Source organism: Chenopodium quinoa, unplaced genomic scaffold, assembly GCF_001683475.1.
Source record: "Chenopodium quinoa cultivar QQ74 unplaced genomic scaffold, ASM168347v1, whole genome shotgun sequence".
Taxonomy (NCBI): Eukaryota; Viridiplantae; Streptophyta; class Magnoliopsida; order Caryophyllales; family Amaranthaceae; genus Chenopodium; species Chenopodium quinoa.
Genome location: NW_018744464.1, coordinates 547546 through 572779, shown reverse-complemented (window position 1 = coordinate 572779; position 25234 = coordinate 547546). Strand labels below are relative to the sequence as shown.

At 39.9% G+C, this 25234-nt stretch overlaps 1 protein-coding gene across 2 annotated transcripts; it reads left to right on the top strand.

The window, feature by feature from the left end:
* Window positions 1-16735: 16735 nt before the first annotated feature.
* On the top strand, window positions 16736-25189 carry LOC110697481. 2 transcript variants are annotated; one of them, XM_021874852.1, is made up of 4 exons: window positions 16736-17504; window positions 19836-19990; window positions 20192-20442; window positions 24155-25189. In XM_021874852.1, the coding sequence occupies exons 1-4, from the start codon at window positions 16898-16900 to the stop codon at window positions 24156-24158; spliced, it is 1017 nt and encodes a 338-aa protein (XP_021730544.1). In that variant the 5' UTR covers window positions 16736-16897; the 3' UTR covers window positions 24159-25189. The 2 variants fall into 2 exon arrangements, with proteins under 2 accessions (XP_021730544.1, XP_021730542.1); XM_021874850.1 differs by lacking the exon at window positions 24155-25189 and adding an exon at window positions 21086-21508.
* Window positions 25190-25234: the final 45 nt, after the last annotated feature.

The following is a 25234-nucleotide window of genomic DNA, read 5'->3' as shown; positions in this document are numbered from 1 at the left end:
GAGGAACGTCTGGGGTTTTTCTATAATTCAGTTGCTCTTCAAGTGGGTACATCCGAGCAACCGTCTAGGTATCTAGCAAGCAACAAAGAGAGTTCCGGCTACTAATCCAGATAATCAACCTCCTTCAAACTCAAAACTTCTTCGAGGTATTGTCTCTACTCCTTGCAACTTTTTTGAGTTTTTCTGGTTGTATAGCTTGTAAAGAATAATGGACTCACCCAACACACACACGGCACGGCCTAGAAAAGTTGTCAGCCGGTCACCGAATACGGCTGAGTCAAGGACTGGGGATGCCTTCTAGGGGTGTTTGGACCACCCTTACTCTTCTGCAAATCCGACCGTCTCTGTTCATGTGCAGGACAGAATGGCTCGGACGAGACGGACGACTGTAGACCCCGACTACCAATCAGACGGTTCAGCCGTGGCTCCGGCTGACCTTGTACATTATGACCATCTAGGTGTACCTAGCACGCCTAGTGATGATATTTTAGAAGAGTCCGAGGATATAGGCGGTGAAGAGACCGTCCAATAATCAGACTCTTCAGAGACTACTTTGGAACCGGATGCCCCCCCAAGGGATGAGGAGGCGTGTAAATGGCCCTCCATCAATAATCCAACAGAGGCGCACATGATCACCAGGGATGTGGTCACTCTGAACGCTACCTTACCCGGATTTTTAAAGAAATGCCCGGTCGGGGAAGGATGGGAAATTGTGGTGTAGAGGAAACCGTCGTCTGGGATGACGACCTTGATCATGTCGACGACTATTTTGGCTTTTATGAGGCGGCATTAAAAGCCGGCCTCTGGTTCCCCTTCCATAATATAATAAAATCCATTCTAAGAGGCTATGACCTTGGCGTTTGGCAGTTAACACCCAATTCTTAGGTAAATATATTAGGATACATTGCCGCCTGCGAGATGCAGGACATAACGCCTAGCTGGGAGGCGTTTGCACATATGCACTACCTCAGCCATGCCCTAGGCGACTGGAATGTGTGGTATACATTGACCACGCATCCGAAATACATGATGACGCTTGACAAGCCGTTAAAGTGGAGCAGCTGGAAGAGCAAGTTTTACTTGGTTTCTTCCCCATCGTTCTGTTTAAACTACCGGTTGCATTACTACAATAAGCACCCAGCTCTCCTTGGAAAGAAATGTGCCCTTCCTAAAGTACCGAAAGAGGCTTGGATGCAAATAATGGAGATGGGCCTCTTTAAGAAGACCTCCATGCCTTTGGATGATGGGACTAAAGTCATTGTCCCCAAGAACTGAGTCCCTCATCCGAACTGGCTAAAGGACGAGGCGTTCCTTTCCTCCTGTGGACTTAGCACAATGTTTAGTAGACGAATGTTGACTGATAACCAGCACTTTATGCCACCTGTATCATTCTTGAATGGCATTTGACTTTTTAATTTTCCTCTTTGCAGAGAAATGATTAGAGATAGTGCCTCCAGAGAAGACACCCGCTAAATCGACTGCTCAGATCCGGAAGGATCAGTTGGAGAAGAAGAGGGCCCAGCTGGCGGCCAAGGATGATGGGGTAAGCGCCGCCTGAGCTCTTTTACCGTCTGCATAGTTTGATGTCAATTCTAATATTAACCGGTAGCTTTGTTTATTTTTCAGACGGGGAGCAAGAATGTTCCTCGCTCCCTAACCAAGATGCTAAAAAGACCAAGCAAGGAGCCCTCCCAGCCTCCTTCTAAGTACAGGAGGGTTCCGGCTGCCCCTCCCTCTTCCGGAAGGTCGTCTGTGCCTGACAGGCCCACCTCAGCAAGCAAGAGCCTGAAAGACCTTGGCCTAAACACAGGGTCGGCTGAGGTTGAGATGAGGGAGCCTAAAACTCCCTCAAGCCGGCAGCTTGCTATAGCGACTAGTTCCAATGCGGCTAGGGGTGGGAAGACCCCTCAGCCTGGAAATGAAGGTATGGCTCTCACCTTTGATCCCCCCTGGCCGCTTGGGCCTATGCGAGTCAAGTCCCAAGCTACCCAATCAGGGGATTCTTCAGGCAGCCGGCAGAATATCGGTGTCGCCTATGCTCAATACTTAACGAATGAATCTGTTGGTGCATATGCCTCTTCCCGTTGGCTTAACCTCCAACAATATGCCAAGAGGATGTTGAGGACCCTTATCCGGTCCGAAAAGGAGACGGTGCCGGGTGTGCACCAGATCAACATTGATCGCATTAAATCTCTGCTTGCTGAGGTAATTGGCCGGTTGGGGTGCTTTTGTACAATTTACGCTTTTGCCGGTTGTACCATTATTGAGAGGCTAACCCTTTTCCGGCTGATTTTGTAGGTTATGTTAAGAGTAGACGACCTCAAGGTTCCCTTAAGGAAGAAGCAAGAGGAGGTAAGAGACGCCAATAGGCGGGTGGATGACCTTATTGACGTTACTCAATACAACACTTTAATGTATGAAATACAAACTAAAAGTCGGGAGATGAAATAGGAGGAGACAATCAAGGAGCTCACTGCAGCTGCTAACGCGACCAACAAGAAGGCGGCTGACTTTGAGCTGCAGGTGAAAAACCTCCAGGCCGACGTCAAAGCGCTAGGGGATGCCGACAAGGAAAACACCCAACTGAGGGCAGACGTCTCCCGGCTGAAGAATGAGTTGGCCCAGACGCAGACTGGTCACAAGGCCAAGCTGGAAGCCGATCAGGACCGGGTGGTTGCTGAAAATGAGCGGGACTGCGAGGCTCGCATGAAAATGGCCCAGACCCTCATCCACCCGGACACCGAATGGGAGTTTTTCGAGCTGAGGTACAAGTACGCCACCGAGGTGTACGACGCTCTAACTCTTGGGCTTGAGAAGCCGACTCCCTTCGAGGAATGGGCTGGCATTGTCGAGGAAGATGAGGAGGAGCAGGCGGAAAAACTAGCGCCAAGTAAGGCTAATGAAGCCCAACCTCAGCAAACTCAAGATGCTCCTTCATCCGGTCAAGGCCAGACGTCTCAGCCTCCCCAGCAGCAGTGAACCTTTTTTTTGTTTTTCTATCTTCGGCCTGCGAGCAGAGTATCATGTATTCTTCTTTCCTCGGACGTAGTTCCGGTTGACAATTATTTTTTATAAATAGAATTTGCCGACTAAGTCGGTTTTTCCCATATTTGCCTTTTGATATAATTTGCTTCAATTATAGAAATTTTTCTAGTATGCTCGTAAAAAAAAATTCTTTTTGCCAGCACATGTTGTATGCCGGATGCATTGGCTTTACCTGCCCCTGGATGGTTGTTTGCTTGATATTTCCCAACCCTAAGCAGACAGCCGTCCAATCAAGCATCTTGTCGGATAGACAGACGGTCATTGACCATACTTAAAGGAGTAGAATTATTCTCCAAGTTGGATTAGCAGACGGTGCCGGCTAGGGCCAACCTAGAATATTCGATTAACCACTACGAGTTACCCTTTGGGTATCTGTCATCGCCGTTTGTTAGGATGCAGGCGGCCATTGGCTAGGCGTAAGCATCATAACCAGGTTATGAATTAACTGCTAATGTTTTGACCTTGCTTAATTTGGATTTTTAACCGGCTGTAGTGCTTTGGGCAAAGACCGGTTATATTTGACCAAGATATCAGTTACCGTTTGTGTTGCTTTGAAGCAACGACCGGTTGTATCTAGGTTTCAACTGATTATTCAAATGTTCGTGAGTTATCTTTAACCTAGACAATCGGTTAAAGCCGCTTGAGTTATGATTTATAGAACAATGTACCACCCAAATAGGAGATGCTCTCTTCGACGAATTCCTCCAAATGGGCGTCGTCGGTTGCCAGCTCATGTTGGAGCAGGCGGTTTAAAGTTTATCCGGCCATTGGCCTTATAAATAGCTGCTAAGTTTGAGACTTAGCCTATATCTACTCAATTTAGAGCAGACGTATGCCCGGTTATGCATTGCACAAATGGGACTTTGTACAAGAAAACATAAATAAAACATCTTTTCATTAATATACTCTATTTACAAAGATTTACAAATATTTAGAAGTAGTACTTTTTCAAGTTATCTACATTCCAAGTTCTGGCTAGCTGCCTGCCGTCTGGAGTTTCCAAGCGGTAGGTGCCGTCTCTAAACTCTTTAAAAATCTAGTAGGGGCCTTCCCAATTGGGGGTTAGCTTTCCTTGCTCATTGGCCTTACCGGTGGCCTCCATTTTCCGTAACACAAAGTCCCCCACTTTCAAGGGCCCTTTGTGCACTCTTCTGTTGTAGGCTCTAGTCATTCTCAGACGGTATATCTCACGCAAGGCGCCATTGCCCCTACGCTCCGGGAGTGAATCCAATGCTAGACGCATGGCCTCCCAATTGGCTTCTTCGTCATAGAGCATGATTCGAAGTGTTGGCTCGTAATGTTCAATAGGTAGAACGACTTTAGTGTCGTATGTCATGAGAAACGGGGTTTCACCGGTTACCTCTTTTTCAGTTGTTCTAATGGCCCATAGGACATGAGGCAACTCATCTGCCTATAGATCGCCAGCTCTTTCAATTTTCTTTTTAATGTCGTCTGATATGAGCTTGTTGAAGGCTTCAACTTGGCCGTTTGCTTGGGGACGGTCGTCTGATGCAAAACAATGTGAGATCCCTTGATCTCCCAACTAGCTCTTGAGGGTAGGCGTTTCAAACTGAGGGCCATTGTCAAAGACCAAAGACATAGGTACCCCAAACCGGGTGATGATGTTTCTCCAAATGAAGGAGATAACATCCTTTGTCTTAATTCCCTTGACCGCCTCTACCTCAACCCATTTGGTGAAGTAATCTACAGCAACCAAGATGTACCTCCGTCCGCCTGTAGCAAGCGGTATGGACCTAAGATGTCCAGCCCCATTTTGCAAATGGAATCGGGCTGTAAATAGCCGTCAGATCAGTGGCAGGACGGTGTATGAGTTTGCCTAATCTTTGACACTTATCACACTTCTTCACCATTTCCATGGCATCTGCCTCAAGAGTGGGAAAAAAGTAGCCTTGCCGCCTGGCCCTTTTTGCTAGAGTTCTGCCGCCTATATGTGATGCACAAAAGCTTGAGTGCAGATCCTCTAGAACTTCTATCCCCCTTTCAGTGGTGACACATTTTAGCAGCGGCTGGAGGTAACCCTTCCTGAATAATTCTCCATTATGGATCTTAAAACTTGCGGCTCACTTCTTCAATACAACCGCTTCTGGAGGGGCATCCGATAAAGTGTCGTCTGCCAAATAAGCCCGGATGGCATCCATCCAGGTCGAGCTTCGGTCAAGAACTCCAATGGGATCATATTCAATGCTTCTTCTTTCCATGAATTCCCAAAAGACTGACCTAGGCGTATCATAAGAGGCGGATGATGCCAACTTAGATAGTGCATCCGCCTGATTGTTTTCTGACCTGGGCACCTGACTTAGATGAAATTCGTCAAGTGTCCTGGCCTCATCTTTGACCGCCTACAGATATTTGATCATAGCCGAATGGGTGGTCTCGTAGTCACCTTGGTATTGGCTAACGATCAACTGTGAGTCAGAACAGGCGTCAACCTTTCTTGCCCCTGCCGCTTTACACATGCGGATACCGGCTAGCAGGGCCTCATATTCCGCCTCATTATTTGAGGCTTGGAACTTGAACCGTAGTGCATATTCATATTTGTCCCCTTCTGGAGATTTGCAAATTACGCCTGCACCACAACCGTTCATAGTAGAGCTCCCGTCTACATATAACTTCCAAACCTGATTAACATTTTTCGGCTGAGCCGGCCTTTTCATTTCGATAATGAAGTCGGCGAACGTCTGACCTTTCACTTCCTTTCTTGGTTCAAAAGTTATTTCCAGACTTTGCATTTTATTGGCCCATTTGAGCATTCTGTCGGATGACTCCAAGGTTTTCATTGGCTGCTTGAGGGGTTGGTCTGTGTAGACCACCACCGGCTGTGCCAAGAAGTATGGTTTCAACTTCTTGATTTCCATGAAAAGAGCAAGGCCCAATTTTTCAACCAAGGGATACCGTAGCTCAGTATTCCAAAGTACATGGCTAATGAAATAGACCGGGAGCTGAATGTCGTCTCTCTCAGCTAGGAGAACGACACTGAGGGCATGATCTGAGACGGCCAAGTACATATAGAGAACCTCTCCTTCTAGAGGGCTAACAAGTCGTGGCAATGATTGGAGGTGCTCTTTCAATTTCTGGCATTCCGCCTCAGCATTTTCCCCCATTCGAATCTAGTCTTCTTTTTTATTTCCTGGAAGAAGTAGAGGCACTTGTCACCTGACTGGCTGAGGAATCTCCCCAATGCCACCAAACAACCGGTAAGTTTTTGAGCTTCCTTGATAGTGCGGGGTGACTTCATGTCAATTACCGCCTGTACCTTTTCCAGGTTGGCCTCTATCCCCCTTTGATCAATAAAAAATCCTAAGAATTTCCCAGACTCAACACTAAAGACACACTTCTTGGGATTCAGCATGACCTTATGCCGCTTGAGGGTGGTAAAGGTTTCTCGGAGGTCAACAAGGTGATCTGTCTGTATCTTAGATTTGACTATCATGTCATCAATGTACGCCTCTACATTCCTCCTAATTTGATTAATGAAGACTGTATTAATCATTCGTTGGACCCAAACAACATCACCGTATAACAGAATAACCCTTGATCAGTGATGAATGCCGTCTTCTCTTAATCTTTTTTCCACAAGGGTATCTGATGGAAGCCTGAGTAGGCGTCCATGAAGCTCATCGAGGCATGACCGGCTGTACAGTCGACCAGACTGTCAATCTTTGGAAGTGAATAGCTATCCTTTGGATATGCCTTGTTCACATTTGTGTAATAAAACACATCTTCCAAGTACCATTCGGCTTCTTAACGAGGACAACGTTTGCTACCCAATCCGGGTAGTAACATTGCCGAATGAACCCGGCATCCATCAACTTCTTGACCTCGGCAGTAGCCGCCTGAGATCTTTCCTCGCCGTGATTTCTCTTCTCTGGTCTTACCGGCTTCTTTTTTGGATCCACGGCGAGCTTGTGGACAGCAAGATCCGGGCTAACACCTAGAATCTCTTCCACTTCAAAGGCAAAGATGTCTTCGAATTCTTTCAGCAGTTGGTGCAAATCGACACCCAACTTGGCAAAAGCAACCGTCCCCACCTTAACGCTTCGTTCTGGACGATTGTCGTCAAGAACAATGTCGATATTTTCACCAGGCGGCTAGGAACGGAGATCATCTGACCGTTCCCCAATCACTGATTGCTATTGCTTCTCTTTTTTGAAGGTCATCAAGTGGTCCGCCTTTCTCTTTTTACCGGCTGCTTTGGGAGCAGGCGCGACTTCCTTGAAGTCATCAAGGTCAATGGGTTCCTCACCTTGGCTGGCTGCGGCCACAGTAGGCTTGACGTCTGAGAGATAGCACTCCCTTGCCGTCTTCTGATCCCCATTCAAGGAACCATTGTCCCATCATCCCTCTCAAATTTCTGCAGCATGAGGGATGGGATGATGACTGCCTTGGACTCGTTGAGGGTTGGATGGCCCAAAATCAGATTGTAGGCGGTCAATTCCCTGACCACTAAGAACTTGACAACCATGTGTCGTCCCTCCCCCTTTTCTCCTAATCGGATGGGTAGGTCAATCCTCCCCACCGGATGCACTACCCCTCCCCCAAAACCAACTAAGGGGTAAGAGACTTTGTGCATGCTTCTAGGCTTGTACTTGAGCTTCGCCAAGCACCGATAGCTGATAAAGTCAGACGATCTCTTGGTATCAATGAGGATCCGACCCAATCTTTGGTTGGCAACCTTGCATTCGATGACTATGAGGTCATCATGAGGCCGCCTGACCTTGCTCCAGTCCTTCTTAGAGATGATGACCTTAGGGAAGGTGCCTTTCGACGCCTGGCCCTCATCCACTGAGTTGACCTCCAGCTTTCTGATGTTGTCCTTGGTGCCCCAGATGGTAGGACCCCCTCCCGCGAAACCGCCTGCTATAGTAAAGCTTTTCTCTTCATGAGTGTCAGAGCTTATAGCAAGGTTGTCAGGCTCCTTGGGCGGCTAACCACTGTTTGTTCTGGGGTTACCCTTGGACTTCAGAATGTAGGACTTCAAAGCCCTCTCTCCAGCCAGACGATCCAGTAACTGCCTAAGGATATAGCAACCATTGGTGTCGTGGCCTATATCCTCATAGTACTTGCTCTTGTCCTGGCTTTTGATGGGATTTTTCATTGCAGCCGGTTTCTCAAAGGTTAACCAGTCTTTAATCTCCATGAGGATGGAGGAGCAGTCCTTATTGAACTCGTACTTGGGGACGTACGACTTCAACTCTTTCTTTTTCTTTTGGGACGGCTGACCAGAATTGTCCGCCACCCAAACTTCTTTTCTTTTCTTGCTCTCTTCTTTTTTGGCCGGCTGAGCTAACCTGCTTGCTTTTTTGTCAGAATTCTTAGGGTCCAATGGCTGCTTGATGAAACAGAGCTCCGTCGCCTATATATAGGCTTCGGCTTCCATCAAAGCTTCTTGGAGGGTAGCCACCCTCTTTCTGACGAGGTCAAACTTAAAGGTCAAAGTCTTTCAGACCCTTGAAGAAGTCTGTGTAGGAGACTTCGTCACACAGCCCTTGAACCTGAATTCTCATCAGATTGAACCGCCTGACATAGGACCTTAGCCCTTCTCTATCTCCCTGCTGAATAACTACCAAGTCAAACTTGTCTTTTTGGCAAGGATGTTCATAAAGAAGTTGGACGCGAACAAGTATGCAAGCTTCTTGAAATTATTGATGCAATCGGCTGGCAGATTGCCAAACCATCGCTCGGCTATGCCCTTCAACGTCGCCAGGAAGCGTCGACACCAGGCAGCGTCATCCAACCCCTATAAGTACATGAGGTTGGTGTAAGCCATTAGGTGGTCTTCCGAGTTGGTGGTACCGTCATAGGTACCAACTAACACGTTCTTAAGCTTGGCTGGCTGTGCCACCTCGGTTATCTCCCTGGAGAAAGCCGACGACTGTTCCCCAAGATTTAGCAGCTAGAGCTGCCAGTCCATTGGCAGGACATGTTGTACCGCCTGACCCCCAAAGAGGGTCGGCTGCATGTAGGGTGATCCATACTGCATGTATGGATGTTGGGGCACATACGGAGCTGGTTGGATGATCTGAGGGCCAGTACGTGCGGATAAGCCGCGTGACTAACTCTCTCAGTTTGTTTCCGAATACTTCATTGAAGTATTCTGGAAACTGTCTAGGTAAGTCGACGTTGAGGCCGACTCAGACAATTCCTAACTTCTCTTCTGCTGGATTAACATCCGGGCATTTGAGTAAGTCCTTTTTAATCCATCCAACTGAACTTGCCGGATGGCTTTCCTTTCCCCTGATTCAGGGAAATGGAGCTTTGATAGGTTGATCATGGGCCCATCCGTCCCTTTTGGTTTAGGGTGAGGAGTAGGCACACGATATTTCACGTTCTTCTTCCCTGAGGGAGAAGGCTTCTTAGCCGACGGACCCTTGTTGGTGTCAGTTGACTTGTTTATCAGGTCCTTAGTTTCCCCTTTGAAACTCGTCATGAATTTCATGAGTTCGTCTCTAGTAACGGAAGCAGCACCCTCCACCGCCTGGGGTAGCCCAACCGATTTGACGGCTGAGTTGCTTGGACCAGCTTAGTCTTCGCCCCGTTCCCTTGTTTCCTTGGAACGGGCACGTCTTGTTTTGAGTGACCCATCTGGGGCCACATAGGTGTCGACTTCAAAGTCGTCACCACTCTCTTGGTCTATATAGACCTCTACTCCGGCCAAAGTCCGGTTCTCATCAGCAGGCGGTACAGATTAATGTGAAGCCATCTTAGAATTACTCTCACCATAGACGGCGCCAAATGTTTCGGTGTTTTTGGAGTCCCTCGGGAGAATTACAATTCCAAGAATGTGCGTCGACCGTATGTACCTGCAAAACCACGAAAAACTCCGATTGGGTGGAGTTCCGCCTCCGACGATCAAGTTAGAACGAATCCGGATGTATAAAAGTGTTGAATATAAAGGTATTTCTCTCGGATTCCGAGAGAATTCTGCAATTAATATTGCTCGGGTTGTGTGTGTGTATTTATCAATATGTAATAAATGAGGATTTTCCTCTATTTATAGTGTAAGGGGATCAATTCCCCTTTCATGGGTTGGAATGCCACGTGTCACCAGAGGATTGGTTCTCTCATAACCTCTCTAATGTTAACACGTGTAAGCACACGATTGGTCCATGTGGACAGGATAGTTTTACCCAAAACAACTTTTATTCCCAATTAATTAATCAAAAATCATTTCAAGAAACCTAATTATAGCCTTTATATAAAAATTTCAGCTTTATTAAACCATGAAAAATTGCTGTAATTATGTTTAAGAACACTTATTTTAATAATTTAAATCACCTACAATCAAAACCAATCAATATACATTAATTTAGAAACCTAGGGTTTTCAATTAGGGGCTTTTTAATTCAAAACCAAATCTGAAATTTATATAGAAAATACTTATCATTAAACATCCTAAAATCATCACAAAACCCAAAAACAATAATTAGATTTAGGGTAGATTGAATTAAAATCAAAAAGAAAAATAATATTTTTTTGAATTGTGCGCACGAACCACCATGGCTGGGCGACTGCCGCGCGCCCGCCTGGTGGTCGCCGCTGCTGGCGTACGCTGGTTGTGGTGGCCGGCCGGTGGTGGCGTGTGGTGGTGGTCGGCCGGTGTTTGGTGGTGTGTGTGGGTGGTGATTGAAACAAAATTAAATAAAAATAAGGCGAAGGGGAAAAATTAAGGGGAAAAGAAAATAAGAGGAGAGAGAGAGAGAGTTTACCTTTGGGTGCACTCCACCTTAGGCATATGATGAGTATTTATACCCTCTCTCAATATCCCTCCTACTTAAAATTCCTTTCCTACCCTTAATGATCCCTTTCCTAGTCAAACTAGTATTTTGACTTTCTTTAAAATTCATTGACTTTAAAAGTTATCTTTTTATAAAATAATATGCCCCAATATTTCCAAATCATGAAATAAAATATTTTCAAGATTATTAGATAATTGAAAATAAACTTTTAATTAAAATAATTCTTTTTAAATTAATGAAAACACCATAAATAATTCATTTGAATTATTTAAATACTTTAAGAAATACTTATTTAAATTAAAATACATATAAAAATATGGGGTATTGTGATGCTTGTTAGGTAAGATGACCAAATCACCTTTTAGTTGAAAAGGTGAAAGAGCTAATGACCTTTTAGGACTTGTACATATGGATGTGTGTGAACCAATGAGTTCAAAATCTAGAAATGGATTTAACTACTCCATTGCTTTTACTAATGATTTAAATAAATATGGCTATATCTACTTAATGAAGCAAAAGTTGGAATCATTGAAAAGTTCAAGGAATTCCAAAATGAAGTACAAAATCAGCTTGAGAAAAACAATAAAAGCACTACGATCTGATCGCTGTGGTGAATATTTAACTCAAGAATTTGATGATCATCCGAGGAATTGTGGAATTATTTCACAATCAAAGGAACACCACAATTAAAAGGTATGTCAGAAAGGGAATTGAGGTTTTCTTGACATGGTTTGATCCATAATGAGCTTAACTGATCTTCACATATCGTTATGAGGATATGCATTAGAAAACAGTTGCGAATATACTAAACAGAAATCCGTTCAAAGCAGTTGAGAATACGCCATATGAGTTATGGACTAGAAATGTTCCAAAGTTGTCTTTTCTCAAGATTTGGGGTTATGAAACCTATGTAAAACGTTTACAAGGTGACAAAATAAGACCTAAATCAAATAAATGTTTCTTCGTGGGTTATCCCATAGAAACAAAAGGGTATTACATCTACAATCGCGCTGATAACAAAGTGTTTGTTGCTCGCGATGATGTCTTTTTAGAAAGGAATCTCTTTCTACAAAGCTAAGTGGGAGTGAAGTGGTTCTCGAAGAAATTCGAGACGAGCAACAAATGGATGTGGATAACACCACATCAGAGGCGAGGGTGCATGAGTCAGCTAATTTGACAAATCATGTGTCGGAGCAAGCTAATTCGACTAAGCGAGACTCCTATCGTCCCACTTGAATGAAAAACTTCAAAGAGTTGAAGAGAATATTTCTATTTTTGCTCCTACCCCACGTAGGTCGCTCAGAATAAAATAAAACAAACAGTTTGTTGAAGTTCTGATAGCTGAGGATTCCAAAAGTTTCCTATTAAAATGTGCGGAAACCATAGCCTACAAGCAAGCTTTGACAAACCCCAACTCAGGAAATGGCTTGAGGCCATAAAATCCATAATGGAATCCATGTCTGAAAAGGATGTGTGGGCCCTGATAGACTTGCAAATGGGTCAAGCCCATTGGTTGCTTAAGTCTATTCGGATTCTTCTAACCATTGCTGAAATTTTTTTATTACGAAATTTGGGAGTTGGATGTCAAAACCACCTACTTGAAAGGGTTCTCGAAGGAGGATCTGTATATGACACAACCAGAGGGTTTTGAGGATCCTAAAAATCCTAGAAAGGTATGCAAGCTTCATAAATCCATTTATGGATTGAAGCAAGTATCATGGAGTTGGAACATTCGTTTCGATGAGGCAATCAAACAGTTTGGTTCCTCAAGAGCGAAAAGAATCTTGTGTATACAAGTAGTTTAGTAGGAGCAATCTAGTTTTCTTTGTCTTGTGTGTAGATGACATACTGCTCATGGAGAACGACATACCAATGCTTGAGTTAGCCAAAGTAATGGTTAAGTGCTATTTCTCTATATATGAAAGACTTAGGAGATGTCGAGTACATATTGGGAATTAAGATCCATCAAGATAGGACTTGAAGGATGATTTTACTAAATCAAGAGACTTATGTTGATAAGATTCTTGACAAGTTCGAGATGCAAGACTCTAAGAGAGGATTTTATCCCATGTCTCATGGTATTAAACTCAGTAAAACTTAGTGCCCTTAAAAGCTAGAAGAGTTGAGACATATGGATAATGTACCTTATGCATTGGTAAAAAGGTAAATTATGTGTGCCATGATATGTACAAAGCCGGGTGTTACATATGCCTTGAGCATGTGTAGCAGGTTTCAAGCAAATTCAGGAGAAGTGCACTAGAAAACTACTAAGAATAAATACTTAAGTACTTGAAAAGGACTAAAGGAATGTTTCTAGTTTATGGTGGCAAAAGTGAACTAGTTGTCAAGGGTTATACGAATGCAAGTTTCCAAACAGACAAAGGTGACTTTAGATTTCAATCTGGGTACATTTTCTGTCTAAATGGAGGAATAGTGAGCTTAAAGAGTTCAAAGTACAACACTGTCGCAGACACCATGACAGAATATGAGTATTTTGCTGCAGTAAAAGTAGCTAAGGAGGAAGTTTGGATCAAGTTGTTTTGTGATAAAATGGCACCATTGCCCAGTCAATGAAGCCAAGGTCACATTACAAATCCCAACATAGTGAGAGGAAGAATCACCTCATTTGAGAGATCATTGGCTGGCGGGATGTCGAGATCTGTAAAGTTTCATATGAGTAAGAATATCACTTACTTACTTACTAAACCCCTTCCACAGCTCAAGTATGAGAGTCATACTAGGGCTCTTGGATTGAAGCAAGTTATGTAATTTAAGTTGTATTTGTTTTGAGAAAACTTATCACATAAGTAATACATTAACTTGCAAAATTATGTGTAATCGGAAATTTATTATTTCTCTTATTTAAATATGGTTTTGATATTAAATAAAATGTCCGAAATAATTATGAATTAATAGGATCATCAAATACGTGATTTGGTGAATGAAACCCCACAGGTGAACTAAATACATAAATTATTTAAGTTCCTAGTTCGAAATCATTAAATTGGACATAGATGATTTCAATAAATGGACTGGCATGTAAGATTGATTGGATAACACAATTTCATGGGCTATAGGGGCATAGAGATGCTTGGTTCAATCACATGGATATGCATGAATGATGCATGATCAAACTATTGACCTACTTTAAAGTTCAATTATAGAGCTTTCGGATATATTAGTGGATTCTTCTGACATGAGTAGAACACTGATTTCATTCAATGATTGATTTAACTGTGATACATCCAAACGTTATTTCGTAAAATGGGACTATAAAAGATGTTTCCCGGTTACTTCAAAAGTTGTGTGGGAGTTTTTGTTGCCATAAGATTGAATTGAGTCTAACTATTTAAATAGGGAATGTGACATGGCCTCTAGTAGAGGGAGAATTGAAAGAATGTGTGGTCGCGCTCGAATGTATTACTCAATAATCATTTGTTTTTGTAATTTTAACTCAAATTTCAAGACATGATTTGTAGATTAATATGATCTCGACATGAAATGAATCATATATATTATCAAATAGATGCATATTGACTTAAGGAATTTGAATATTGCACACTTGTCTCAAACAAGTGGGAGATTGAAGGATTTATGGCTTCGTCAAGTGCAATTACTAGATATATAATGGATCAAATTATGGAGTTAATTAAGTTTATTATTTTGGGTCGTCAGAAGCTAGAGGTACTAACAATCTTAAGGCTAGTAAAATAGGCCAAAGCCTAATTAAACGGATCCTATAAGGTCACATAAAGGGCCTAGATTGAGCATAATAAGAAGAAGAGGCCCATGATGGGCCTCATATCTCTAGGTACCCGACCATGGGGATTGGTTTGGAGGATTTTGGGCTTTCTAACTTAGTTTAGTTATAATAAGATTATAAATAGATTAGGTGCCTAGGGTTTTGGGTAGATTTTACTGTTAATCAAACCCGAGTTAGCAAACACGAGACCCAACCCTCTCAAACTCCTTCTCCTCTCTCTCACGGCTCTCTCCCCTCCTTTACGCCAGTGTGTGTGTGCGGTGGTGGTGGTGTTCGTGGTGGTGGTTGGTTGTCCATAAAGGTGGTGATCGTGGTTTTCCCTTTCACTCGACCAATCTAGTATTGGTGGGCGGCTCGTTCGAATCTCGTGGACGAAGTAGAGGAGCAACGCTTGGGGCTCTATTCTCTCCCTTATTGTCAATCAACTTGCTACGTGAAAATCATGTTTCAAAGGTATAATTATGTGATTCTTGTGTGTTATGCATGCGATCTTGTTTTAGGTGCTTATGAATATAATTCATGAAATTCCGCTTAGAGTACCTAAATAGCTACACTTCAGAATCACTAAATAAATTTTTTGTATCCAATAGCAGATCCAAAATACCAATTATAAGGATTGATAAGTAATAATTTAAATATACACATGTTAAAAGAAATATTAAATTAGACGAGTCTTCAAATTTTAAAAGTGGTCTATTACATTAATAATTTGAATTTTAACAAGAAAAGTAATTTTGCTCAATGTGATCAGACTTTCACAAGGGAATTAAACCAATGACCTTTGATATAAAAAGTAATATTCCAACCACTACCACTAGGCTACACTTGAACACAATAATGTGCTTTGTATTCTAGGTATATTTAACTAAACTTTAATTAATTTGAACCTTTTTTAGTGTGTGTGTGTATAAGACACAAGATAGCTCCTTCACTAACTAGTACAACTAAAAGTCAATAACTAAAAACAATTGGATTTATCATTGTTTTTAAATATTGACCTCAAATCGGACCCAAAGATTAACAATGACCCCAAAACCTCTATAAAGAGCATGTTTTTGGCATGAAAATCGAAGAATTTTTTTTTATTAAACGTTAGATCTAATGGTTTTTTAACGGAAAGTGTTAAATTGTGGTGAAATCTAAATTTTGTGTCTTTTTGGGTGATATTTAAAAAAAAAAAAATTGGGTGGTAATATTAATAAATAGGTTATTTGAGGGTGAAATTTCCTTAAAGGGATTTTCCATTTGGTATCATTATAATTTGGGTTTTTCTATTTGGTATCCAATTTTTAATTTTATTCCAAATGGTAACACTATACTTTCGATTTATTCTGTGTTGTAGCATTCCATCAAACATATTATGTATTCTTCGATTTGGGTGCCATAAAAGTTGATCGGTTAAGGTTTTAAGAGGATGTTTTAGCTCTTAGCGGCCTTAAGGTTTAAGTTTGAGGTCCAAATTAGAAGAAAAAAAGGGCTTAAAATGTCTCGGTTTAAGTGCAAGAAAATTGTCTTGATTGTATATTTCAATTCGTTTCGCCTAAAAAAATGTTTAGTTAAAGTTTAGGAGGTCATTATGACCTTAGATGATCAAAATTTGCAGTTAAATTTTTTTTAAAAAAAAAGACTACAATCGCCCCAAACTAATGTCTTATTAAACGAGATGTTATAGTAAAGAATAACTCAAAATTACAATAGTATCATGTGAAATTAATATAACAATTGGATACCAAATAGAAAAACTAAAACCACAATGATACCAAATGGAAAATTCCTAACAAACCAAAAATTATAGAGGCCAAATTTTAGTTGATAAGATGAGGTTTTTTTTTTTTTTTTTTTTTTGGATAAAAGAATTAGTAAAAAGTGACGTAGATAAAAAAAAATAAGGTAATGTGTCAAAAAAGGAATTGAGACAGAGAGTAAAATAGAGTATATATTGTTACCAATAATGCTGGTCTAAATCATGATTATAAACAGATTAATCGCTAACAACATCTACTCAAAAAGGTAATAAACAGCTAACATGGCACGCTCCAAGGCGCCTCTCTCTGTATCTGGCTTTCTCTCTCCTCTAAAAAAAGCGAGCGAAAATGCCACGTTCCTTTTCACTTCACTTCCCATTCAAGCTTTCCATCTTCCCCCTTTTCTTCTCTTCATCTTCCCTTCTCTTCTCTTTCTCTCTCCTCTTTCATTTCCCCATCATTCCCTTTTCCCTTTCTTTACTCATCATTTCATCTTTCTTCCTACGCTAATCACCCCCAATTTCGATACCCTTTAATACCCAGAAAGAATCCCAATTTAATCAGTCCATAAACTCTGATTTTTGATCATGGGAAATTGTTTTACAAAGCATAATAACAAATGTCTAGTAGAAATTGCACCAGCAGAGGATTTAGCTGGTGGGAAACCAATCCCACCAATTGTATTTCTATATGGTGATCCAAGTAACTCTGCTACTCAATACCTACGTTTCGCTCTTCTCTTCAAACCACTCTCGCTTCGTTTCGTCCCTCGGGCTGAAACCCCGGAGTTTACAGTCCGTTTCGTTACCGATGAGCCGGTTTCGGGACCGTCTGAGATGATATTAGAGTATATTGAATCGAAGCTTCCTCGTCCTGCTCTGTTTAAACGAGTGAGAAATGGGTTGGTGGAGGGTGGTTGGGAAGAGGAGGATAAAACGGCGGCGTTTTGGGTGGTGGTGAGAATGGTTGTGCTTCAGCATAAGAGTATGAAGTGGCATTTGGAGAGGGTGGTGAGGTGGGGGTTGGATCTTTCGACACGTGGTGGAGTAGGAGCCGTTGATCCGAGTGTTGGGACTCCGAAAATGGAGGTGAGTAAGTTAGGGAAGAGTTATGGAAAGTTGCTTGAGGTATTGCTTGAGCATGCTCAGATGGAGGAGCGCATTCTTTTTCCTATTTTACAAGCTTCTGATCCAGGTCAATTTTTAATTTTAAAACTTATTTGAAATTAAGTTGTTTTTTACTCCGTAATATTTATTTATTTATTTTTAATACACCCTGGTTTATGGTACATTCATATCTCCTTGGCCGATTGAGGAGAAAGTCAAATTAGTTAAAAATGAGCGTGGGTGTATCGTGTATTCGTGTGCCTGGTACAAATGTCTTAGTGTGATAGGGATGTCCTGTTACAAAAAAGCCTTTAGACATTGAAATAATTGAATATCTGGATATTTCAAAAATATTGGGGGGGGGGGGGGGGAGAGGAAAGAGTGATCACCACAAATTTATATTTATGAAAAAATGATGTTTTACTGTAGTAAATTTTAATGTAGTTGAAATGTTTCTTGGTGCACTCTTAAGAGTAACTTACTCATGGGAAAACAATATTTCTAGTATAACTCACAAAAATGTAGTGTGAAAATGTGATACTTGTATGTAAATTGAGAAAGTTATCGTTGCACAATTTTAAGGTAGTGCTATACACTAATACACAACTATATTGAATCATGCACATGATACATCCACACTTAACTTATTTTTACTCATTTAATTAATGTGAAACAATTTTATTAAGAATTACTAAGAATTTGTAAGTTGGATTCAACCGTGTGATCCTGCAATGAGATGGTTTAGATTCTTAGTTTTAGGATGGGCTTTATTGCTATCGAGCTAAGCGGGATCAGTAAAATGAATTGTGGGACTTATGGTACGGTAAGTGTAAAGTTCAGAGTATTAGTACAGGGAAAAATTCCCATTAGAATAACAGGTACAAGGAAGAATTGTATTAGGAGGGGGAGATTAAGAATGATATAGGAGACATACGTGTTTGTTATGTGAGCCTTTGAAAGCCTAATAACTTAAACTTTGAGCTATTCAATAGGAGGCAGCGCATTGAGTTGAAGCTATAACCTACTATGCTCATTGCTGTTCTAATCATGAACCTTTCGCATTACCAAGATTCAAAGCTAGAGTTGTATTTTAAGGGTACTCGCATCTTGGAATTGCATAGATATAATCAAGTATATGGAGGATTTCAGTTTATGTAAGGAATAACTGAGAAAGACTGGGGGTGGAGATTGGTTCTCAGCCAATACATTTAACTATAACCACTATACATTGTACGGTGCTTCCAAATTTCCAATAAATTTCCTAGTTTTTATTTCAATTTCTTTGGGTTTGAATGAAGTTAGAATATCTAATTAGTGCTTCGAGTATTGGTTTGGTGTGGCGTTGATGGTTCTGTACTCCATTGGATATTTTGTGACCTTGGCTTTTAGCTTGATTATGGGTAAGATCTTAGGATCAAACATGAGTCTTACTAATCTTACCTTTATAGGCTTACCTGCCTCTTTTGAACCACAACTCAAATAGCTCCAATACTGAACCTGTTAACATTGTACCAAGTGACACCAGAACCATAGAAAACTAGGTATTAAACCGGAAACACAATTTAGTCTTTCATCTGGTGTAATATTGAATTGTGGGCTAATATGCTACCACCAGTGCTAGTTTACCTTTTGATGGTTTGCCTCCTGAGTGGTTTTTTATTCATTTTCCATGACATATGAATTCCAGCTGCTTTTGTAGCCGTTGTCTCTACAATTATTACTCTTAATGTGGGGTTTATGCAAGTGCTAAAACTATTGCGTATTAGTTCTTTGATCTGAGTCTGCAAGCAGCCTGCAACTATGATAGTGTACTAAGATTTTCTATGCAAAATGATTTTTTATGCCCAATCCTTTTGTGTTGCTATCATTTGATGATCCAGGGGGTTAGTTGAAAACTAGGTTAGAACCCATGCGATGCACGGTATATAAAATCTATTTTTATAATTTGTACATTTTTTAAAAAATGGATAAATATAAATAAGAATTATGTTCCTTGTACAAAAATATTTGTAATTTTATAGTTTTAGATTTTCATCAAAATTATGATATAATACCTGTTCAACGTCGTTTAATACATATTTTAATGTAGGAGTCCATTTATTAGTGTGTTATTTACAATTGTTTTATTTTTGAAAGATAAATTGATAGGTTGTAGTTGTAATGTAGAAGTTTCTAATATTCAAATTTCAAAATTGTTAAATATGGTAGCTCAAAAAAAAAAAAATGACATCATCCTAGCTTGCATTTAGGCAGGAAAAAATTTATTATGTGAGTGACATGTGGACGGTGCTGATGTCAGCAACATTTTGTTTTAGTAATAGTTAATAGATTATGGTACTTTGATTTAAGTGCTGAACATTATGGCTGTAAACTATATGTTCCAGATTATGAAAATAATGTATATAGATAAACAATGCAGGGGTATGTAGATGTGTGACTGAGGAACATGCAAGGGACCTGCCTGTAATGAATGGAATAAAAGAAGATATCAAATCCGTGGGAGTTCTGAATGTTGGTACTTCTATCCATAGGGAGGCCTTGTGTAGCCTTACTGCTCGACTGCAAACATTGCAGGTATTTTTTGTATGCAACACTATCATTGAGTTTTGAATCAACTCAGATTTTTTATTTTATCGAATCTATTTCATTTGTTTTGGAGCTTTATGAACGAGTCCTTGATAAATTTGACACAGCATGAATTTTCATGATGTGCTTCATACTATTTGAGGAATTAGCTTTCTGGTTTTGGGTTATTAATCATTTTGGCCATAACAGGAGAACTGTAGCCAACATTTTAATGAAGAAGAGAAAAATCTGTTACCACTGATGGAGGCAGCTGATTTGACCAAGCATCGACAAAGAAAAATTGTTGAACAGAGTATTAGTGTGATGCAAGGGACTCATTCTCACTTATTCCGCTTTTTTATCGATGGATTACTTCCTCATGAAGCGATGGAGTACTTGGATTTGGTGATGAGCTGCACTGACGAGGAAACAACAGCCTCCATGCTAAGTGTACTTGTTGAGTAAGTTGACCTATTCTAATATTTCAAACAATGTCACTAATCACTCATTTCATGAGAAAAACTCTTTAGAATGGATGAACTCCTTACTCCAAATGCTTCCAAATGATTTGGGTCTTTTCATTTTGAACTTCTTTTTTATAAGCATGTGTCCTTCGTAGCATTCTAGCTCTTAGAAACTAAGGAGCTTATCAGCATGGACCTTTTTAGCCACTATAAATTAGGACCTTGGCCTTGGTAATGGAAATCAACACTATCTATTCATAAATAACTAAATAAGCCTGTGTGCAGAGTTACTTGCATAGTTGGTATTTGAAGCAAAATAAACAAGACGCGAGTGCTAGCACTCGTAGCAGTGGTTCTCTGTCCATATCCTGTGACCTATTTCCGCAAATAAGCCTGACTATCCCCTCCCGTCCCACCACATCCTCGAAAGAAACTATATAAACACAAAAATACTTGTTAGTTGGCATTAATTCGTTTAATCTGATTCGAAATTTGATGTTACAAGCTGATGTTTCTAAAAGCACTTCCAGAGTTAGTTCCAGATTTCCTTGTTCAATATATTACTTTGAAATATAGCAATTAAATGTTGCCTTTATCAAGCTACTCCACTGCTTGATATGCTTTTTTTCATTCCCTTCAGCTAGATTTTAAAAGAAGAGATTAAGGCTTTCCGACAACTCTCAATACAGATAGGACAGCACCAATGTGCACTTTCATTTCATATACAAAGCTAGGGAACATCTTTACCGGGGTATGTACGATTCGCATTGGCTTTGTCAATGAAGTACAAAGTGAATGGGAGACCTTGAAGATCAGATTAGCTATTTTCAGCATTAACATGGCTTTCTGAGTGTAAATATATAGAACGACATTTTCTAGGAAACTTAAGTGACCCTTTTCAGTTTATATGGAAAAGAAAAGGATGTATTTCTGTTTATGAAGAATATTTTTAATCTCTGCCAGTTCAATTGGATTGTAAAGTTTTACAGTGTGTTGTTATACAGAACTGTTATGTTCGAAACATTGTTAATTTGTTAGCCATACGAGGGTTCCTACTTTTATATTTGGAGAAAGTTTCATGCATTTCTTATGTATAATACCCCTCTGTTTCTTTTCCTCAAAAAAAAAAAAAAAAGACCCCTCTGTTTCTAAAAGAGGATTACATTTGTTCTTTTTGATGTTTCCCTTAAATGGTTATGATTCAATTATTTCTTAAATTAGAATAATTATTTTTTTTAAGAAAAAAAATTTTCTTATACATACATATTTTCCATGCAACTATCCTCATTTATCAAAATAATTACAAATTATTAATGCAACTATTCCTGTTTACAAAATATTTACCTACTTCCAAACTTTCAAAACAAATATTCCTATTTTCAAAGTTAAATGTGAAAAATCATTGAACATAACCTGCTTTTGATAATGAAGGGAGTAGTATAAAATTGCTCTTTATGGTTTGTTTATTGGGACTTGTATGCTTTTAAATTTTTTAATTTTTATCCTCGCATTTCACTATCTATACTTGTCCTTTTGGTACTAAAAAATGTCCAAATGTTATCCTTGCCATGAACATTTCCTTATTATACAACTAGTAAGTAAATATAGGTGATCAATTAAAAGTTGATCACCTTACATCTACCCAAGTCAATACTTTAGCTTCAAATGATAGTTATATGCCTCCCTAATTACCACTTCTTTAGTAGTGAACTCCTCTTCCGAAGTAAGCCTTAAAGTTCCTGAACTTATACCTTAGCGTGCTTGGTGCAGCACCGGTGCTGTTTTCCCTATCTATTGATAGTTGTATGCCCCCCTTGCTGTCGTAACCGAATCAGGCTTGGCTTAGCCCACACACCTGCCTTCTTGCATTAAGTCATCAGAAAAAACTAGATGATTTAGCTTCGAATGAGAACTAGGATGAAAACCGAAACCATGCTTTTCTCCTACTTACTGATATAGGAATGGTTCTACAATTAATACTCGATCCCCTTCCTAGGCTCAAAACCCATACCATTCAAACCACTGGAAAACTTGGACATGAAGCACAGAATAGACAGACGTGAATGTGGTAACCATCCATTACAAGTCCCCTCGCGTCTTAGTTGTGTGACCTCAGTCATTGTCACTTGGAGCCACTCTGTCAACTAGTAACGGAAAGCAAGTAAGAAAGGATTATCCACCATTCCTAAAAACAAGAATATACACGGAAATGGATGAAGTACTTTATAAACATTAAGGTGTCATGTAGATTTTTCTAAGTTAAAGAGTCCAAGACCATTTTTTAAAAGGAAGAAACACAAAAGTTAACTTAAGATTGAAACCTAACTTAGCATTAGAAGAAATAAAATAAGAAAATTTACAGTTTACAAAAGAGTCTATATCTTAATGAGTTTGCATATAGTGACTCAAAGCTGAAACATAATCTACTACGCGATTAGATTTATTGAAAATATGGTGGGAATTATCTATATCAGAATGGCCAAGCAGTTGTTCCAAAATAATGTAGTTTACAACAATTTATGCATGGACTTTCAAAATCACTTGTTCCAAATACATTAGCTAATAGTTGTTTTATCATCAAAGATACGGCGAAATAATCATCCATCCAAAGTAGCCAACAGATAGAATCGCCTTTTACTGGTGGCCCGACCGCCCATAGCATCCCAAGAGAGTTTAGCTTTCCACCCATAAAAGGGAAAACATAGACAAAAAGAATAATAAGGTATAATTTTGTTTTATGATTAGTTTCATACTCTACCCACTTCTGTTTCCGTTGCTTTATGGAATAAGTGGATAACCAATTGTTCCTTTCTACTTATTTTATTTTGCTCTTTGAACTAATGGTAACAAAATTATGGCTAACATCATTGTAAAGGTCATCAAGTCATCCATTATATAACTCCATATATAGCAGATGAAACGAAAATATAACTTGAAAATATAAAAAAAAAAAAAATAATAAAATTGGGATGAGGACTGTGGCTTTGTTCTCCTTGATGTTGTACTTATATCTTGTGCTTTCGACAGCATCGTCTCCCTCTCATACAAGCTTCAGTTCTGGTATTTCCAACTATTTCATCTTTATTTGTCATTTTGTTGTAATGAAGTTTTTGCTCTACAAAAGCATTAAACATATCTAGCATACTTCACTTTTCTTTCTATTTGGATGTTCAATGTAATACTTCTTAAACTAGAACATTGACAGCAATACTGGTTTCCCACCAAACACATTCATGGCTTCTTAAACTTTTTTGTGATCAATTCGTTACCTTATACAGTATAATAAGTGAAGTTCAGTGTTAAAATAGCTGATCCCATATACCAGTAGGTATGAAAACTTACATGAATAGTCAGAAATGAGAATAATCAGTAAGCCTACAATTAATACATCTAATTTATGCTTGTATATTATTCATCTCCTTGGAGATTAAATTTTGTCAATAAACATGTCTCGAAACACAAGGATGGGGATGCAGAAGGCAGGTTTAGTGAACTATGAAGTGAAACTCTGAAGTAAAATCTTGTACCTTATGTTTATGTATTCCAGAGCTTGCAGATATGGCGTAGTAACTAACAATGAACCTGATTTAAGAATATTGGGAAGGAAAAGTCCTATAAAACCGCGGAAAATCCAATCAATCTTCACTTATGCACATGCATAAATAATGCATAACGCATTAGATAACAGATGATTGTTGTGTGTTTGTAGCTGAACTGCAGGAAAAAAACCATACAGAGAATGGATTTGTGCAGAACATAAGAACAGGCCATGGCAGTGGTGAAGGAGGTAGTGGTCGTGGAGGCAGTGCAGGGGATGTACAACAGGGAAGACCGCTCAATGGAGCTGGTAATGTCAATAGTCGTAATCACCAACGCCATGGAGCAGGTGTCCACACTTCCAACTGCAACTTCAGCATGCTAATAGTGTTCATCAGTCTTTCTCAGGTTTTATTATGTTTATTGTGAGCTTGAAATAAACATTAATGCTCGGCTGTAAACAAAGAAAAGGCGTTCCATTGGCAGGTTGATTCTTAAAAACTTCGACTTCTGTAATTTAGCATTTGGCAAGGCAGTGAATGTATAGGTTTCCAACTCCCCTTGGACCGAACTTAAAGCTCAATCCATCCAATTCGAGACATTAACAATAAGCAAGAATCTGAGGATAATACTAATTAAGCTAACTATACGTGTTTAAACAGACTTTTTAAATCACAGAGCCAAGTATAATATAACAAGACTAATTGGCAAAAATGAATTAAATTGAGCTTACATTAGTTAAAAATAACGAAATAGAGTAGCTTTCCTGTTGGATCATGATTTATTGTATGAATGCCCGAGTTTCCATTGTTATTTTGCCTCTGTCCTCAGGCAATCAGATAATTAGATTAAATTATCTGTCGGCTTCTGTCCTTGCAATTGGTAAAGATGGCCTAGAATAATTAGTAGTTGCTGTAGGCAATTTAGAGGCACCAAGGGCCTGATAGTTTCGCAACTATGGTGGTCTACGCATTGAGGTCATTCTTAGAGCTTACTTTGGCTTGGGACATTGACACATCGAGGTCATTACTTCAGTATGCGATTGGTGCCCTGTAGCTATCAAAGAGACTCTGTGTTATCCCAGTTCGCACCCCTGTGTTGATTGTTTTTGCTCGTGTAGACTTAAACATTGTCTCCAGATATATTATTTCATTGAAGTGTTTAGTTTACAGATATATTGAAACAAATTTGCGACTTAATAAATTAATTTAGTCAACTACTGGTATATTGTAACCTTCTCTCTAAGGAAAGA